The 20,873-nt window shown below is 40.4% G+C and overlaps 1 protein-coding gene across 4 annotated transcripts in view; it reads right to left on the bottom strand.

Annotated features, from left to right (window-relative positions):
- Positions 1-3,182: 3,182 nt before the first annotated feature.
- Src64B (Tyrosine-protein kinase Src64B) overlaps positions 3,183-20,873 on the bottom strand; it is a 39,517-nt gene continuing 21,826 nt past the window's right edge. For 3 of the 4 annotated variants that reach the window (XM_064683207.1, XM_064683206.1, XM_064683208.1), the window contains 5 exons: positions 8,747-9,580; positions 5,106-5,328; positions 4,786-5,039; positions 4,421-4,728; positions 3,183-4,344 (listed from right to left, as the gene is read on the bottom strand). In XM_064683207.1, the coding sequence (XP_064539277.1) occupies positions 3,730-4,344; positions 4,421-4,728; positions 4,786-5,039; positions 5,106-5,328; positions 8,747-9,014 (1,668 nt within the window). In that variant the 5' untranslated portion in view covers positions 9,015-9,580 and the 3' untranslated portion in view covers positions 3,183-3,729. The remainder of the gene's footprint in view (positions 4,345-4,420; positions 4,729-4,785; positions 5,040-5,105; positions 5,329-8,746; positions 9,581-20,873) is intronic. The other variant, XM_064683209.1, reaches the window with a different exon arrangement.

Below are 20,873 nucleotides of genomic sequence, written 5' to 3'. Positions count from 1 at the left end.
GAGATTTGACCGAGTTATGGGAATGGGAATTTTTGGCCCATGTCTATATACGATTCTTGGGGTAAGATTTGGACATGAATTTCGACTAAAAATTGTGTGTTCAGATTTGAATGCCAGATTAATCTAGAGGGAAAACCATGAAGAAAAATCCAAACTTCGTTAAAATCGGATGAGATTTGACCGAGTTATGGGAATGGGAATTTTTGGCCCATGTCTATATACGATTCTTGGGGTAAGATTTGGACATGAATTTCGACTAAAAAATGTGTGTTCAGATTTGAATGCCAGATTATTCTAGAGGGAAAACCATGAAGAAAAATCCAAACTTCGTTAAAATCGGATGAGATTTGACCGAGTTATGGGAATGGGAAATTTTGACCCATGTCTATATACGAGTCTTGGGGTAAGATTTGGACATGAATTTCGACTAAAAAATGTGTGTTCAGATTTGAATGCCGGATTAATCAAGAGGGAAAACCATGAAGAAAATCAAAACTTCGTTAAAATCGGATGAGATTTGACCGAGTTAGGGGTATGGAAAATTTTGGACCATGTCTATATACGATTCTTGGGGTAAGATTTGGACATGAATTTCGTTAAAAAATGTGTGTTCAGATTTGAATGCCAGATTAGTCTAGAGGGAAAACCATGAAGAAAAAGCCAAACTTCGTAAAAATCGGATGAGATTTGACCGAGTTATGGGTATGACAAATTTTGGCCCAGGTCTATATACATACGATTCTTGGGGTAAGATTTGGACATGAATTTCGACTAAAAAATGTGTGTTCAGATTTGAATGCCAGATTAATCTAGAGGGAAAACCATGAAGAAAAAGCCAAACTTCGTTAAAATCGGATGAGATTTGACCAAGTTATGGAGGTGGGAAATTTTGACTTAAGTCTATATAGGATACTTGAGGGTACCATTATTATATGAATTTTGGCAAAGAATAATGTTGCCAGGTTTAGATGCTAAAGTTATCTAGAGGCCCAACCATGAACCCTCATGCTATAATTGAGCAGTCATAAGCATATCAAGTCTTATTCATTAAACTAAAGAAGAAGAAGTACTATTATTAAAAATGTATTACTCTCCGCATAATTCTTCGCAATATTGTCCATGGGTTAAGGACAATCTTTGATAGAAATGCAGCAAATGGAATATAAAACTGCCTACACTTAGGGATAGGATTTCGATTCGAATAAAGCTAAACAAATATTAACTAAAGGTACTGACTATATGCGAAAATCCAAATAATAAATAGACTTCCGCAATTATTCGAGCTAATTTGCTAGGCTAGCCTATGAATATACGAAGGCTTACATAAAATATATTAAAACTATTAAATAATAATATACTTGATAGCTGACAATCGAAATGAATGTAGACTTGTTTTATTACATAATTTTTCATTTTATTGATTTACTTGAATGCAATACACGCCGAACCGACAGATTCTCGTTATACATCAGCTAAATTCAGTTTGCATTATTATAGACGAGTATCGCGACTCGATTTCAGTATTATGCAAATGTTTATCTGTATTATTCAATATTTATAATTAAACATATGACAGTGTTTTGGGTTTTATATTGAGAGCAACAAACACGACGGCAACGGCGGCACGCCCCCCTAAAGGCCGAGAGCTGGAAAATTTTAGAAATCTGTCCATTTGATTGCCGTGTTGTATAAAAAATTGTTTGTTGTTGCCACTTAGCGTGCCACAAAGGCCGTTAGTTGTTGTTGCTGCTGCTGCTGCTATTGTTATTTCTATTGTTGTCTATTATATATTATATTAGTTATAGTTTAGTTTAATTCAATTCAATTTCATTTATTGCTACACATTATGTCAAGTATATATATATACAAAAATTCATCAACTACGCTAAACAATTTCCAGTGTTTGCTTTTTTTAATTATAACAATATTATTTTTTATTTATTTATTTGCTGTTGTTGCTGTTGTTGCTGTTGTTTATCGTTATGATTTAGTTTCGTTTAAATTTTAGTTTACGTTGAATGCAATTTCATACAATGATTTCTTGCTACACTTTAATTTAAGCTGCCTTATATTCTCTATGTGTATGTGTATGTGTGTGTGTGTGTGAGTGTGTATATATGTGGTGAAATGCATTAAGTTGCCGCATAAATGTTGTTCTTTACAAATACATATATATATATATTCTTTAATACGAAATGCTAAACTTTGGTTTTATGCTACAAATGTGCACACAATGGCCAACACATAAATTAAACATTTAAGAAACTTAAGACTATAACAAAAATAATAATAAAAAATAAATTATAGAAAAAGAGAAGCAACAGAAAAAAAAAACACTTGTTTTTCAGTGCCAACGGCTAAGTTAGATGCTGTGTGTGTGTATATAGTATTATTTAATGTATGTGCCCCCTTTTGCTTGATTGATAAGAATTCCTGTTGTTATCATATATGATATATATGTATATATATTATTTGAAACCCTTGAGACTGCAGTGCATGGCTTTTTGACTTGGGTTCTTAAATTCGAGTACAACATATAGCGGATCTGGAGAGGAACTAAATTGTGAGCTGGCAATGCGAAGTATAAGGCTAGATATTTATATATATATATATATATATGTGTGTGTGTGTGTGTGTGGACTGTGCCCAACTGAAAGTGCATTTTCTAACATTCTTTTGGACATTGCTTAAATATACAAAATGAAAACTCTTCGAATTTTGGCATAAACTTAAAAGTACTATTAACAATTATTGATTTAATTGCTATAGAACAAAATAAACAAAAGTGTACGAGAGGTGAATATTTGTTATCTTTTTTGTACAGAATGTTTGCTATTGTTCTATAAGTAATGGGAGAGTTTATTAGCCTCAACTACTCGTAGAAGCAGCAGCAAAAGAATTTATAATCATTTTTTTTGTTTGTTTTGTTTTTTGCTGATATTTTGTAAAAGTATTCGATGTGACATATGGAAGTAATTGGGCGACTGGGCGGCGCTTCGGTAGACGCCCTTTATAAGTTAAATGCCATCATTGCAATTTATTTATTGAGCTGAAACATATCAACTATCAACATATTGATTGTGTTAAATAATACTTGGGGTTCTTTTTTTTCTTTGTTTTCTTTCTGGTTGAAGAGGACGAAAATTCAGCAGGAATCATTAAGAGTTAAGAGAGAAAATTGGGTTAGATAATTGGATGCGAATCGAAGCACCGATTAAAGTAGCATTTAAATTGTTGTTTTTTTTTTCTTGTAAAGTTTGCTTAGAAAATTGCCATATGCGTTACATAAACGTTTTGTTTCTTGTTCTTATTGGGTTTTCGTTTTTCTTTTTTTTGGTAAGCTTACAAAACTAGTTAAATACTTGCTATTTCAATAGTACATACAAGTAGGTATATAAATTATAAAATAGTTTTCGCGTGTAAAATATAAAATGTTGCATTTTCATCATCATCAATTTCATTAGATATATATATATATACGCTTATACACATATACATATACATATATAGAGTTTATGTTAATGTTATACTTGTTACTGTTGTTGTTGTTTTTGTTGCTGTTGTTGTATGCCTTGCCATTTAAAAGTCTTAAGAATTATAGTAAATATGTATAAATGTTTACACGTTACATATAGATAACGTTATAAATATATATATTTATAGATGTTGTGTTGTGTTTTGTATTGTGTGTGTGGGTGATGTGACGACTCCTCCTTCTCCTCTGCCTCTTTAATCCTGAACCTCCCGATACGGCACCTCCGACGTCACCGAGAACGACTCAAAGTAATGATTCAAGAACTCAAAAGTGGGCCGCTTCTCGGGCACTGCATCCCAGCATTGGAGCAGCAGATGATAGATATTGTCGGGGAAATAATGAATTGTTGGCTTTGGCATGCGAAAACCGCGCTCGATATTCTCAATCACTTCCCGACTATGCATGCCCGGATAGGGCACTTGTCCGTACGTAAAGAGCTCCATCAGCAAAATGCCATATGACCAGACATCCGATTTGATGCTAAACTTGCCATAGATGATCGCCTCGGGCGCTGTCCATTTGACGGGGAAACGAGAGCCCTGCTTGGGACAATACTCATCGTCGGCAATGACGCGCGCCAAACCGAAATCACAAATCTTTGCCACATTATTCTCGCCGATGAGCACATTGCGCGCCGCCAAATCGCGATGGATGAGCAGCTTCGACTCCAGATACTCCATGCCGCTGGCAACCTGTGTGGCAATATAGATGAGATCCTCAAAGTGCAAATAACGTCCTTCGCCCTCGCGCAAAAAGTCCAAAAGGCTGCCATTCGACATGTACTCCTGCACAATATAAATGGGCTCCTCCTACATAAACGAATAAATGTGATTTAGTTGAACTGTTGCTGCTGCTGCTGCTGGGTAAAACACACTCCCGACTGACCTGTGAGCAGACGGCATAGAGTGCCACGAGGCGATTGTGTCGAAACTTCTTCATGATGGCCGCCTCTTGGAGGAACGCGGCCGTGGACATTGTGCCCTCGCGCAGCGTTTTGACCGCCACATCGATGCTGTTGCGCCACTTGCCGTAGAAGACCTCGCCGAAGTTGCCGCGTCCCAGTTTGCGCAGCAGCTGAATCTCAGAGCGCGGTATTTCATATTTGTCGCGCAGCTCCGGGCCCAGATCCCACATCTGTGGCTGCGGCTTGGGGCAGGGACGCGACAGTATGTGACACAGGCCGAGCGCGTTTTCTGTAACAAAGTGAACGATTTCAGAGCTGCTCTGCCCAACTGATGTCCAATACTCACTGCTGTAGGCCATGACCAGGGCCTGAAGCGAGGCAAAGGTTTGATTTGTGGCTATGTAGAAGCCGCCATTGTCCAGAGGCTTGATGCGATAGTGCTTCACGTGGTAGCCGCGTCCGTCCTCCCAGTCCTTGACGGACAGCGAATAGCCGTTGGGATTGTGCTCCGAGGGACGCACCAGAAAAGTGCCGCGCGGATTCTCTTCGGCCAGCAGCAGCTTGTCCGCCTCCTTGCGTAGCACATTCTCAAAGAACCAGCTGCGCGGCAAAAGGTTAACAAGATTAACAATTGGCTGTAAAATCAGGACTTTGATATGGACTTACTCCTCGCTGTTGACGCTGCGCTCCTCGGCAACGAAGTTGAGCGGTATCAGGCCCTGCTGGCGTGTGGTCAGATTAACGACGCGCCACCAATCCGATTCGGTGTCATCGACGACCTCCATGCGGTCGCCCTTCGTAAAGCTCAAGTCGGATTCATCGCGCGATTTGTAATCGTAGAGGGCGACAACGACGCGTCGCTTGGGCAGGCCACCAGGCACGCCGGCTGCTGAGAGAGAGAGAGAGAGCAATAAAGTGTGAGAGAGAGAGAGCGCGAGACAGCTGCAGGCAATTTGCGTCTGGCTGACGCTGTAAATTTGATTTGCAGGGCAGCGATCCGTGTCATGGCATAAATTGCAATTTATGGGCGACAAATTTTTAGCATCAATTTAAAATCTAATTGCCAGTTAATGAGCTGCGGCCAGGGTCAGGTGGGGGGGAGGGGTGGGGGGAGAGTCTGGCTGGCGAAATTGCGAAATTTATTAGCATACATTTTGGCGCATCTTCCAAGGATTGCATTTGCCAAGCCAAGCCACAATTCTATTCGGATACCCTGGCTTTGTGGGAATGTCTATAACAGCCTGATGAGGGTATATCCGACCTTATGGAGATCTATCTCTCTCTCGTCTGTCTGACTGTCCTTGGAAGTCGGGGAATATGTGACTGAGAGCTCTTCCTATTCAAGTATCAATCCTGGATAACTTGCATCTGGTTTCTTGGCATCTTCTAGTCATGCACTTCCGTCTGGCGAACTCTTACTTGTTGTTTTTTTTGGCACTGAATTGCATTTGGCTAATTGATTTAGCCCACACGGACAACTTGGCATGCCTTGCATTTGATTTGTTCTATCTGTTTCTGTTTCTTTTGCTTGTTGTTTGTTGTTGCCTTGCCCTGCATTCGGGCATAAGTGCTGACACGTCGAACGCACAAATCTCGGTCCAAGCTTTCAGCCTTTGTCAACGCATTTGACGGGTTTACACGACCTAAGCCGCTTTACCTCAACTCAATCTGGACGCACACACACACACGCAACGTATTGCAATGCTAAATACCAGAGCTAATCAAGCGGCGATTAGGCGCAGTCATTGCTGAACAAGAAACCCGCAAACCCCGGTACCCACGCCCCCCTCCGCCACTGCCATCAGCTTGAACATGTTAAAACGTGGCACTCATCGAAAATCTTTCAAGAATTTTCTTGAACACAGCTGTTGCTAGCTGTTGCTTTTGTGGCTCGCCCTGGATTATGAACTCTCCTGTCATGCAAAAGAGATTTTTGCGACCTAGTCTCTCTTTCTCTCCCATCTCAGCTTGTCTTTTTATAGTTTAACAATCCTTTGGGAATATGCTCTGCAGTTTTTTCTTTGCTCTCAAGGCAAAGTCTGCACGTGTCATCCTTCACAGCTTTGAGCTTATCCAAGGTAAATTTTTGCTCACGCTCAGACAATCGTCAGAGTTCGTATCTTAAAGCCTGGAATAGTTGTCAGCATTTCTCGCTTTTTTGATACACTTTTGACTGCCTTAGCGTCCGCTTAAAAGGATAAAATCTCTAAGGCGAGCAAGATCCTGCTTGCTAGAAGCTTCATCTAGGTATAATGAATTTGCCTTCTGCTTTAAATGCTCATTAAATGACTTTAAGCTAGTTAATATTTGATTGTGTGGTGCTTTGTCCAGTAGACGACCAACAGTCGCTGCGAAAAGTTCTAGTTTTATGGGCTAACGAGAAAGAAAGGCTATCTTCGGCACGCCGAAGATTTAATACCCTTGCAGAATGAACCTTTTCATAATACTTTGCTCGCATCTAAGAAGCACAGGGAAATTAGTAAATGCCGCGTATGGTTAAGATATCTTGAACAACAAAAAGTTTTTCATACAAGAAACTCATTTTCGACCGATCGTTCCTATGGCAGCTATAAGATATAGTGGTCCGATCCAGCCGGTTCCGACATATTTACTGCGTGTAACAGAGACAACTGAGAGACTAGTTAGCATAGAAACAGGCAGATGGAAGATGGACTCACGGACAGACTGACGGATGGGCAGACGGACTGGCAGAAGGAAGGCCAGATGTACGGACGGACATATCTATATTAACTCGGCTGATATAGAGTTTACGGGGTCGGAGATGTCTCCTTCTATGCGTTACACATTTAATACCCTCTGCAAGGGTATAAAAAGGTATCAATAAGCACATTCGCTAGTCGGAGTCCCTTGCTAGAGTACCAAAGGCTCTCCGATTCCTTGTGCAAACGGGAGTATTCCGATTTCTGAGAATCCATAGAAGATATCTGGGCCAACTGGGACAGGACTCTGAACTTGTCCTTGCCTTAGCTACCCTGCGCTACCCTGTTGTGTATTGCGGCTAACTACATCTACATGCGTAATTTGTTTGCCTGCGGGGTGCAGCGGCGTTTGGGGTGGGGGGTCTCTCTGGTGGCTCGGGGACCTTCCCGTTTTAATTAGCTATTTGACTTTGTTTTGCTGCCAGTGTCAGGTTGGCTTTAACCTTTGGCCAAACGCTAGTTGCTATTTATACACACACACTTGCACACACACGGTTTCACATAATTAAAGTTTGCGTCTCTGGTGGCAGTTGATTGGAAGGTGGAGTTGCGGGTTCAGACGACGCGTAGAAGGTCATTCTGTGTCTCATATTTGCCGTGCTTGTGTGACAGTCGAATTAACCTTGACCAACTCTGCCTGTTGGGGCCCCCTCTATATGTGTGTGCGTGTGCGTGTGTGTGTGTGTGTGTGTGGCTCCAGTTGACAGCTGAACTGCAAATTGCACAATTACAGCTCGGTCGGCACTTGACGGAATCGTTAAACTATACACAAAAAGAATCTGCATATTAAATAGGCAATATAGTTTAGCAGAGTTTGCTGAGTCATAACCAAGCCAGTTGCAAGGGGAAGAGGAGGGAAATATATAGTATATCTGCCATATATTAATGCTTAACCAGAATCAGCTCGTATTTATGATATTTTATCTGCAAATGTCTTCTTCTTGGTTTCATATTTAATGACAAAACTAAAAATCCCTCAAGCAAGTGTATTTAAATCTGGATATCAATAAATTTCTTGATTGGAAACAGATAAGCAAATTGACAACAGTCGATCCTCTAACCCAGACATCAAGAGAACCTGGCGAATAATATCATCTCCAGCCAGGAGAAGACGAACCAATAATCTGCCGCAGACACATGAAAGACTCGATATGGCAGATGTCTGCGTGCCGATTGTCAGACGGTCAGACATATGGCAGAATTTAGGGGCTTTAGGGTTTTCTGTCCGACCGTAACTTGAGTCTCCCCAGCTGAGAACAGGGCTTCTTCAGCAGGTCTACGGCAGATATATGACGAATTTGGGAGTTTCGGGGTTTTAGGGTTTCCTGTCCGACCGTAACTTTAGTCTCCCCAGCTGAGATCAGGGCTTCTTCAGCAGGTCTACGGCAGATATATGACGAATTTGGGGTTTTCTGTCCGACCGTAACTTGAATTTCCCCAGCTGAGATCAGGGCTTCTTCAGCGAGATCAAGTCTCTGCTTCATCAAGCCGAGCGAGCAACTCTTGCTCTTATAGAAAGCCCAGGCCCAGTTCTTTCTGCCAGCTTCTCCGATTCTTCTCCCTTCACATCATCATTGTTACACTTACTTGGTGTGGTGCGCGTTCGTATGATGTCCACGCCGCTCTTGGCGCCAATTTTGAGCGGACCGCGATTCGGATCGGGCGTATAGCGTGAGTCCAATGAGCCGCCATTGTTGTGCTTCTGGCCAAGGGCGGCAACAACGCCGGCGCCGACGCTGCTGTTGCTGTTGATGTGCGTCTGGCCGAAGGTGTAGTCGGATTTCTTGTAGCCGCCCGTCGGATAGGCCAGCGCCAGCTCCTGATCCTGTCGCTTGCTGCAGCATTTGTTGCCCATGTTGCAGCAGGCTGTGGCAGCTAAATGTGAAGGGTAGTTGTTGTTGTTGTTGTTGTTGCTGCTGCTGCTGTTGTTGTTGTTGTTGCGATTTGAAATTAGCAGCAGCTGCAGCGGCAACGCATATTTGGCATATCACGAGTTGCAATATTTACTTAATACAAATTAAAAACGTTTTGTTTGTTCCGCTGCTGCTGCTGCTGCTGCTTCTCTTGTTGTATTTTGTAGTTTAAACTATCAGTCAAGTTGTGTGTGAGTGTGAGTGAGTGAATGTATGTGTGTGAGTGTGTGTGTGTGTGTGTGTATGAAGTGGCCTTTTAAGCTGCTTGCATCAAGAGTTGCATGGAGGGCATTGCCTTGTTTTGCTTTTAAGCGTTTTCAAATATTCATTTTGTTTATGTAAAAAAGTTGTTGTTTTCCTCTTGCTGCTAATGTTGTTCCTTTTCTTCTTCTTGCTGCTGCTGTTGTTGTTGTTGCTGTGCGTTGTTGCTGTTGATTATCCTTGCGTTTGTTGTCCTGCCAGCGAGCTCAGCCAGCAACTGTCTGCACATTGTTCAAGCCTGCTCCACCTGCAACACAACAAAATGTAAACAAAGCCAAAAAAAAAAGAAGAAAAATTAGTTACGGCTCCTATAAATATTCATTAAAAGGGCATTTCGCAGACGCACAACCAAACCACACACACACACACACACGCACACACCCACGCAAAGGGCAAGTCGAGTCAGTGACCCAAGCCTGTCCTGCGATGTCCTGCTGCTGCTGCTGCCTCCGCCTTTTCCCTCCGCTCCGCTCTCTAGATAAACGTTTTTGGCACATCATTTCACTTGACTTGGCAGCTAGGAACGACCTGCAGCACGAGCAGCAGCTGCAGGTTGACCAAAGCCCAAGCGACAGTCGGAACAGCAACTGCAACAACCACAAGTAAACATGGCCCAATTGAGGCTGCCTGGCTAGGAGATACCCTGTACAGCCCACATTTTGTGTGCCTATTTCCTGTAAGCTCCGAGATATGCTCAAAAAAAGAATTTCCAATATGTTAGTACAGTGAAAACTCTCTAGCTGACACTAATGCTTGGGCTCTCAAGCCATTCCCATTTCCCTTTCTAGTGGAAGGATACTCGTCTTAAGTGGACAAAAACTAACCGACAGTAGCTGTCCGCCCAAGGGAGATTTCACTGAAGGGAAATTCCACCCGCATGTGTGGAAAAATCGCGAAAAACTTGTTTGCTTACCATCCGATTGGCCCTAAAGTCATTTTTATCTATGTGAGAATTCATTTGATACGTTCTTGGCTGGCAAATGCGGGTCAAAGGACGAAATTTAATTCTTCAGCTTCAAAATTCTCACCGCAAAACTAACATGGGCGGAATCCGTCCGTTGATTCCAACACTTGGTTCTTTATGCATTTAAAACATATTTTTTAATAGAAGTGTAGCTCAAGATGGGTAGATTTCCATTTTTCACGGGCGTGTACTTAATGGAAAGGTAATATCTAACATTATTAGCACAAAACGTTCCACGGGCAAGGCCGGGCAACACCCGCTAATATCATATAATATGTTGTCTATACTATTTGAGAAGCTACCTACTAAAAAATAAGAAGTTTGGCTTCTCCAGCTTTTATGATCTGTGAGTAATGCTCCTAAAACCAGAGCTTAGCACCGATATTTATTGATTTTGGTGCTCAATAACTAGAAAGATCTGCTTTTCCTATACGCAAATTAGTTCTTGGAGTTCCTAGTCCTTCAAATTTCGTAGATCAAGAATACATATACCCTATACTCTATCGGCCTGTTACATTCACTTGCCCAGCCACAATATACCCTCCCATTCAATCACATTGAATGGGCATAACAATTGCCAGCCTGAATAACAGCTGGAACGGGAGTGCACATTGTCTATTGACTGAAGGCCTGGCGGGCATCTGTTTATTGTTCAATTGGATAATTATGGTCTAGTGTGCGTGTGTGAGTGTGTATCTGTGTGTGTGTGTGTGCGAGTGCGAGGCCAAGGCTGCAACAACCACAACCGAGCACACAAACTGCTGCTTTGTTGCACAAATTGTTGCAGCACTTGCCCCTAAAATTAAATTGTTATTGTTGCGCATTTGTTGGCAGGATATTTAAGTGGACGCGAGTGTGTGTCTGTGTGTGTGTGTGTGTGTTTATCGGCGTGTATTTGTGTGTGCGCAGCTGCTATGAAATTGTGCTGCCAGTTGGCAGGCTGCATTTGCGGCATTAACTAATATCCTGGCATTAGCTCAAGTTATCTATTGCTGTCAATTATTAAAGTGCCGCTTAAAGTGTGCCACATTTAAATCTGGAGTGTCGGCAGTGCTCGACTGCAAGATACCCTGCAGCTACTCTGGCTGCCTTCTTCTCTATGTCCACGCTTTGGGAAATTCTTGCTTGATAAGCTTTGGTGTTTATTTTGGGATATTTATAATATTTTTAGAGTATAAATATGGCATCGAAAATTGTGAAAAATTTAAAGCTCAAGACTTGGCTTCAAATATAAATTTTAGAGAAATTTTGGGAGGAAAGTGGGAAGGTAGCAAAAAGTGAAATAATCTTTATCTGTATATACTAAAGGATATAACTTCCAAGTTTTATCTAACAAGCTCTTTTAATATTCGAGATACGTTAAACAAAACTCAATTTAGATATCGATTTTTATCGGTTCCATGGAGACTAGACAAGTTTATAGATGATTTAAAACAATCTCCATAATTATACCTATTTCAGAGAAATAGAGAGAGAAGACTATGAAACACAGACAAAGGCGCCATAAAAATGTTATCTGTGAAATGGAAATCGCAGAAAGTCAAATATTGACATGGCTTTTTCAAAAGTTCTATTGGCTTTCACTTCTGGCCAAGCACATCAAAATTGTGCTGCAAGGACAACGACGTCTGAGTCTCCGTTTATTGTCCCTGTCGAGTTTGTTAAAAGCAACGCGTCGCGCTTTAAGGACCCGAAAATAGCAACAGCAACAAACACAATAAAAACAAACTTTATGCACATTTTGCGTGGCGCATAAAAGTCAAACTTTTCGTTTCGGCGAGTTCATGAACCCCTCCAGCATCAGTTGGAGCAGCAGCAATAAAAGAGGCGACTTCAGGGGTCAACAAGGGGTACACACACACACACACACACACACACACGTATGCACAAACACATTAAGTGTGGCGACAGTCTTAATAAGGTCAATGAATCGTGGCATTTTATTGCCATAAAATGTTTGCGAAATTATTTGTATCACCTGCACAAGGTAAAAGAGGTGAGAGGGGCAAAAGGCAGGGCCCGCATGTCTGCGAACTGAACTGTTAAATACCACGATATATGCAATATCGCAGATCGAAACATGAACATATATGTACTATATATGTGTAGGGGTATGCATATACTGGCTCCATTTTGTCGAATGGGCAAACAATTGATACAAAATTCCATTTGTATACCCTTTAAAAGCAAATGTTAGTTACAATACAAACTGTGTAACGCGTAGAAAAATAAATCTCTCAGTCCATAATGAGCAGCGACAGGTCGCCGGTTCAAGTCCAGTGAAAATTATCGTTGTGAATCACATGAGTATTTGATATATTATTCAAAGAAAGGAATAATAAATCATTTAAATTAATTATCAATTCTAATTAATTATGAATAATTTATTAAAAAGTAATTAAATATGAATTGGTGTTCACAAAAATAATTTAAATTATTCATTTTTTTGTCATTCGTTTTCTTCACACAAAAGCTGTCACATGCAAAGATGTGGGATCGAACAAAAATCAGGGACAACTAAGTTATTTCTTCACGTTTAAATAAAGTTTCGAGAATTTAAGCTTTCATGATCGAATCCCCGTAAAGAAAGTAGTTACAAATAAGGAACGAAGTTAGTTCTTCTTTTTAAAATTCATTTTAGTATTTTAATTTTTTCTAGTTAAAATCCAGTTTAGAGAATTCCAGAGAATTTAAGTTTCGGCACATCAAAGCAAACATTTTCAGCTTTTCGTTTCCCCCCATTTTGATTGATAGAGTTACGGGCCGCTATAATTTCCGTCAGTTGTTTTGTGGCTGCCATTTTTCACAACACCTCAATAGTAATTGAGGCCGTTGCATGCCGCACACGTCGCTGCCACCGGCCGACAGGTGGCGCTTTAACGTGTCATGGTAAAAACTATATATATGTACTCCATTCAATTTGGTATTTTTAGGGATTGGGGGGAAACGCAACAGCAAGAGGTCAAAGTTGAAAACCGAAAATATGAATATTTCATTTGGCAGTTGTCAGGGGCAGTTGTGGGAGTGGCAGTTGCCAGTTATCCGAATGCGACATACTTTGTGTATGTGTGTCAGTGAGTGCTCGTGTGTGTGTGTGACATGAAATTGTAAATTTCTAGCTTTGTCGAGCATGTTTTGATGCCGCACTCTAGTTGTAGTTGTTGCTGAATTTCCACTGTTCGAGTTGACAAAACGAAATGAATACTTAATTGGAAATTGTGGCTTTGAATGCGCCTGAAAGGCGGCAACGCAATTCCATGACATCAAACTCATATCATGTGCTCCATTGTGGTTGGCTATAGCCGGCCATGTCGACCAAAAATCATGCTTAGTAAATGTAACATCCACGGGGTTTCGAAATGATCAAAAGTAATGCAAGTCAAATGCTATAATTGAACAAAGGGCAACAATTGGCATTGTTCTACTCGAGAAAGTTCAACAATAATATTTACTTAAACGTGTAAACCAATATTTACAAATAAATAAACACATCTCTACAGCAAGCAACATCTGGCAGCAAGACTTGAATTTGTGAGAATTGCATAGAAGGGCGTAATAAAAGCTAAGCGTGAGAAAATCATAAACTGCGCAAGAGCCTCAAAATGTAAAATAGAGGGAAGCAGAAAGAAGGAGAGAGAGAGGAAGTAAGAAAAGGTCACTCTTTGTTATATGTATACCCTGACTTAACTTTATGGGTCAAAACTAAGTCAATCGCAGACCTGAATCTTTCTTTTTTATAAAAACTAAAGCTCTATTTAGCATATAAATTTTCACTTTGCGTGTCACAATCGTAGTTTGTTTCCTATTGTTAGAAAGGACGAAAAGGCGATTTCACAAATTGCTAAGGGAAGAGAAGCAATCCCCGGCGGCAGACCCAAAATCGCCGCACATCTAATAAAATCAAATAAAATGCAAAAATGTATGAAATGAAATGGGCAAAAAAGCCATGTGGCTGGCTCTGCGGCTTGAGAAGGGGGCGTTGACTGTGTGCGCCAATCCTCGAGGACATTTCGGGCATTAACTGTAAATGCCGTAATGCCGTCATTTCCTGATGACAGCCCGACAAAACCAGGAACGCTGAGATACAGCCACACACCCATCATGATTTAGATACAGCTGCGTGTGTGTGTGTGTGTGTGTGTGGGGTGTGCTCCTTTACATTATTTTCGGGTTTCGTGGAGGGCGTTTCTTGTTGCTCAGTTTTATTACGCCACATTATTACAATATGTATACGCCCCCCCACCCAACCCCTGCTCCACGCCGCGCTGTTGTCAGCCTACTTAAAAAGTCAATTTTTGTGACGTCGCCGTCGTCCTGTTGCCGTGTGCCATTTGCTCCCCTTAAGCCCTTCCGGTCTAGCTTCCATCTGTCTATCGCCCTGTCAGTCGTTCACCTTTAAGAGTCACGTGCTATCGATTAACCCACACACACACACACATATATATATACATATATAAAGATCTATTGACTGTAGCTATGCCACATGGCAAATGTTAAGAAATATGTGCCAATGTGACTGAAGCGGCAGCAAATAAATGTAGATTTATTTATCCCTCGATGCGAGTCCTTTTTTGCATAAGAACCATGTGAAATATTCCCCGGACAGTTGCTGCGAGGCAAAAACCAGCGACAGTTTCTATTCAAGAATTTTCTCGTATTGAAATTCAATTTGTTGCCCCCTTCCCCCCTTCCCACCATTGGCAAATTGCATAAAACATTATCTATGCGATGTCGATATTGGCTTCGGCTTTGGGTTTATAATAAATGTGCGCGACGCATTTGCAGGACACGATGCAATAAATAAATGCAGCACATAAATCTATCACAATGTTATTTGCACTTGTGTGCAAACAGAGAACCGAATAAATATCAATATAGATAAATATATATCTATATAAATAAAAAACAATATCAATATCAATATATTTATTCATTTTTTATGCGTTTGTTTGTTAAACTCTCAAATAAGTCATCCATACGCGTATTCAACAGGGGCTTAAATTCACAATAATTTTATGATAACAAGAGAGAGCTGGTAGGCAGTGCTCGACTTGGCAATACCCTGCAAACATTCTCGCTTTCTTTATACTTGCATCTACAAAACGCACACATCTATGTTTAGGAAATTTTATATTAACTTACATCTGTATCTGTATCTGTATCTGAATCTGAATCTGAATCTGTATCTGAATCTGAATCTGAATCTGAATCTGTATCTGTATCTGTATCTGTATCTGTATCTGTATCTGTATCTGTATCTGTATCTGTCTGTATCTGTATCTGTATCTGTATCTGTATCTGTATCGTATCTGTATCTGTATCTGTATCTGTATCTGTATCTGTATCTGTATCTGTATCTGTATCTGTATCTGTATCTGTATCTGTATCTGTATCTGTATCTGTATCTGTATCTGTATCTGTATCTGTATCTGTATCTGTATCTGTATCTGTATCTGTATCTGTATCTGTATCTGTATCTGTATCTGTATCTGTATCTGTATCTGTATCTGTATCTGTATCTGTATCTGTATCTGTATCTGTATCTGTATCTGTATCTGTATCTGTATCTGTATCTGTATCTGTATCTGTATCTGTATCTGTATCTGTATCTGTATCTGTATCTGTATCTGTATCTGTATCTGTATCTGTATCTGTATCTGTATCTGTATCTGTATCTGTATCTGTATCTGTATCTGTATCTGTATCTGTATCTGTATCTGTATCTGTATCTGTATCTGTATCTGTATCTGTATTTGTATCTGTATCTGTATCTGTATCTGTATCTGTACCTGTATCTGTATCTATCTGAATATATACTAAAGAAGAGCCCACATACCAGGCTTGGTGTATCTTATTCTTAAAGTCTTTGAGCTATGTTGAAAAGACTATGTTGCAAATCGATACTTATCGATATTATGATGATGGAGGGATGGTAAAGGGAGGATGATGAGGGAAAGATATATTAAAAAGAGAGATAAGGTTTTTCTTCGCATGATCTATATATATATATTTAAAGTGCCTTGATTTTATAGTTTCTAACTTCGACGCATTCATGCAGACTTTTTGAAAGTATCTGATTAAGAGATCTGAATTGTCCGAAGCAAATAAACTGAACGGAATTAAAATACCCTCTTTGCAGGGCCTACGCATATTTTTAATATTGATAAAACGTTGCGTCAATTAAAATAAAGTTGTCCATGTAAAAATATTGCTGCAAATTATCATGAAATATTTATTAATCATTCGGAAAACATTATGAGTCAATTACATATATTAAGTGAGCGAATTAGCTAGAGTAAAATTAGAGCAGCGTTAAAAGTGACAGATGTATGTGGCAAATAAATAAAATGCGTACACCCTTTACAAGTTGGTCTCAATGTACTTGCAGCACTACAAGTTGACATTTCGCAATGAACAAATAAATTTATCGAGCACTCATATATGTTTACAACTCTCGAGTGCCAGCAGACAACTTGTTGTTCCGTGTCAAGTCAACTGGCAGCGAGGGGGGGGGGGGGGGGGGGGATGGAACACGGTGAAGGGTCTGAGTCCATTTGGACCATTTACAGATGCCTGGACATTATGACAGCAAATGCCACGACGACATTAAAATGATTGCCGCCCGCCCTCGGCAGCTCGGCAGCCGGCGGCGCAATGCCATTAAACAAATGAACTAAAAGCAATAAGCATAATAAGCTAGACTCTGATCTGATCAAATATACACCAATATATGTATATAAACAACATTGTGACCGACTTCAGGGCCAGCGTGACAAGTTCAATCAATCAGATGGCCTCGCTGATGAGGCGTGCAGCAGGCGGCGCCCATATGGAGATTACAAGCATAATTTAAATGGGAACAGGCGGGAGGGGGGAGGGGCGTGAGTAAAATATATATATATAAAGAAGGCTTTGTTTGTACAATTAAAAAATAGTCACGTAGTTGCAAAAACAGCAGGCGATAATTTCAATGGAGAAAAATACAGTATTTGCAAGACTTTAAGAACTGAATTTATGGCGAATACCCTGTAAAAAGAACAGATGATGCGTGACACAGAAGATGAGCAAAATGAGGAAAACAAAGGAAAATATATATAATTGACGCTATAAATTTCAATTAAAAGTTGATGTTCAAGCAATTGGAAAGGAAGGATACCGGTTCGAATCCCAGCTCAGCCGAAGACCTCAGTAAGTCATATTTATAATATTATAATTATTCATAATTTATAACAATATAAGTTCCAACTTGTTTTTAATAATATTGATAAACTAGTTTAGTCTGCTTATCGAAAATTGCATAAATCTCCAATAACAGTTCAAGTTTCTTTGCTTTTCATGTTGAAAATATAGATAAGTTGTTGCCCCAGAGTAAAATTACATAGAAAATTTAATCTAGAATGTTCGCTTTGCTTTTTCTATTTGCATAACGCTTGTAATTCTCAACAAGTTAAAGTTTCTGCAGGGTTAAAGGCGTTTGAAATCCTAGTGTCGACAGCAAAGTTTGCTCATGATAGAACCGGACCTTAATAAGACTTGTAGTTATCTGATTATTATACAGCAAATGATCAACATTGAACTCGATCCGGCGCACTTACTACAAGTACTTATACTAAAACAAATTGTCATGTATATAGCCGGAAATGTTCAGAGGTTTCACATGTTTGTAGCTTGTCTGATTAGATTTCCAATTATAAGCATGCCCAATTCTACTTACAGGGTATTCAAAAGTCGGGCTAATTTTAGTTTCAATTATTTTCTAGCCTGTCTGGCGCCTGTGCGTGTGTGTGTGTGTCTGAACCCACAGCTGGACGCAGACTGGAGCAAAGTTTAAGCCCAGGAATGCAGACACTGCTTTTTGCTCCATAAAAACGTGACCACATCCATGGAATGGGGAATGGGGAGAGATAGGGCTAGGGGAGTTAGGGGAGCACGAATGCCTGTCAGCTGGCTGGCATTTGGGGGCGTGTCGCTTGTAACGCACAATTTGACGCATTTTAAGCGGCGGCATTGCGTCAATGAACGTGTGAAGTTTGAAAGGAACTCGGGTAGGAGCAGGAGCAGGAGCATGGACTCGGAGTTGTGGAGGACGTGACCCATACAGGAAATGCTGCACATAACAGCGCTCCGCTTGTTGTGATGCTGCTCCTGGTGTGGGGTTGGGTTGGGTTGCCGCTGCGGCTGGCTTTGTCAAGCTCCACATGCAACTGCGACATGACGCGCAGAGCTCATTACTTTAATGGAACCTCCACCCCGTTCCTTTTTTCAGCTGATGCTAATGAAATATTTCCATAATGTGCATTTTATTTGCGTAGAATTATTTTCTTTTTAATCAAAACAGCTGGGGTCATTGGCAGCCAGCGGAAGGATTGCCGAGCACAAGCCAAGTAATTAGCCAGCAAAATAAACAAGCCAAAAGCAACACGAACTCCACAAAAATGGCAAACAATTTATAAAAAAAAAGAAAGAAAACAAAAATTAACCCAGAAATCTAATTAGCGAAAATAAAAAAACAGCAGCGACGGAACGGAAAAAACATGGAGCTGCGTGTACGAACGAGAGCTGTCAGAAAGAAGAACAAGACTAGGAAGTGCACAGCTAGGAGATGCCCTAGGCTGAGCTGTGCTTCTTCTTCCAATAGGCTCATACTATGAGAAATGTAGTCTCGATTAACTCCGTTGTTGTACTGTTTGTTCCCAAGGAAACTTTCAGGGAACATATAAGACATAGAAAGGTGTGCACATACCAAAGTATAAGGCTCTAGCTTTGAAAAAAATAAGTTTCCTCCAAATTTGTGAGGCATGGTTGGAGATATTGAAAAAGTATGTATACGATACGAGTATCTTGATATCTAGTATCCTTTAAGTATTCGATTTACGCTAAGAAAGCCACGTTTCGATATCGATATTTATCGATAATATGAAAATGGGAGCTGATATCGATTATTGGCTGCTGATGGATGTCATTTAGGAACATGGTCTGCTCTCCAGATTAAAGTAGAAAAAAATATATAGTTAATCGATATTTATCGATAATATGAAAATTGGAGCTGGCATCGATTTTTAGCTGCTGTTTGTTGGCATTTTGGACATGGTTTGACCCAAGATTTATAGCTAAAATTCGTGTTAAGCCCAATTAAAATAAAAGCAGGGTATAGCCACGCACAACAGCTGAACACACACACACACACACAGATATAAATAGGTATATGTATATACACATATAGCAAAAAGGGGGGCGTTTCGATGACGAAATCGAGTCGATAAAAAAACGTACATGGAGCGAGCGAAAGGGAAAGATGGACAAACGTCATCTGTCGCATGTTTGCCTGCTGCTGCCGCCGCAGCCGCTGCTTCCTCTGCTGCTGCTGCTGCTGGGTAACCTGAGCGCTGCCCACATTGAAAAGTGGCGTGCAACGGACTCTGGGCAATGACCAGAACAAAGCGCCGGCAGACCCGGATGCCGAGCAGGACGACCACGACCCCCGACTGTTGTGTTGGGCCCATGGAACCGGCAATTGTCGACATAGTCGCCCGCTACTCGCAGCTCCTGTGTAATAGTTGCAATTGTTGGCACTACAAACAACCGTAATTTTCGTCAACAATAGCGGATGCAGGATGGGGCGCAACACGAGCCGGAGCCGGAGCCGGAGCTGGAGCTGGAGCTGGATGTGCCATGTGGCAATTTAATTGCATGTTAAACAGGCGCTCCGATAGAAAAAAGTTGAATTATTAAAACAATATTTGTGCGCGATTAGATGGCAGGAACAGGAAAGGAACTGGAACCAGGGATAGGGGCTATATACGGCATGCCGAAGTTTGAATACCCTTCCAGATATATGTCTTAGGGTCTTATAGATATTTGAGGAGATTTGTGTAGATTTCATTGTATCATTATTTGACAAATGTAAAATACCGATTCGATATTTCTAGGATAATTTTTAGCTTGCCGAAGTTTGAATACCCTTTCAGACATAAGTCTTACGACTCTACATATATTTTAGGAGAATTGTGAAGTTCGTAAATGTTGAGTTTCTTGAAGCTATCTCATTATTTGCCAGATATAAAACAACGATTCGATGTTTCTAGGATTAGGCTTATATTTAAGGAGCATGGAGCAATTTTTAAATGCAGGGTTTGGTCTTGAAATAACCTGCATTTTTGTCTATTATTCATATAGCAGCTATATGATATAGTGGACATATGCGTATGTATGTGTTGTCTGTAACAGAAAATCACGCCTATTCAAAGTTTCATAACGATAGCTTCTTAACTGGGAAACTTATATTTTATAGGCACAGATGGATGAACAGAGAGACTTTTGACTATACGATTAAGAATACGTGTACATTATGAGATCAGGGAAATACCCGTCGATGCCTTACATATTTTTAATAAAATACCCATTGCAAGAGTGGAAAGTCAACTGAAGTCTAATGCTAATGCAGTGTTAAGTGCACACCGGGAAAAATAAAATAAGTCTTTTGTACTCAAAGCAAACACAAACTGAGCCAAAATGTAGACAAGAGATAATGGACTTAAGTTTAAAACAAAATTCGTATTTTGAAACCTTTTTCCTA

This window comes from Drosophila montana, unplaced genomic scaffold (genome assembly GCF_035044405.1).
Source record: "Drosophila montana isolate Dmon_TW-CO22-7 unplaced genomic scaffold, ASM3504440v1 contig_2583_1, whole genome shotgun sequence".
In the NCBI taxonomy this organism is placed as follows: Eukaryota; Metazoa; Arthropoda; class Insecta; order Diptera; family Drosophilidae; genus Drosophila; species Drosophila montana.
The sequence above is the reverse complement of the archived record's forward strand: the minus strand, read 5'-3'. Positions and strand labels throughout refer to the sequence as shown.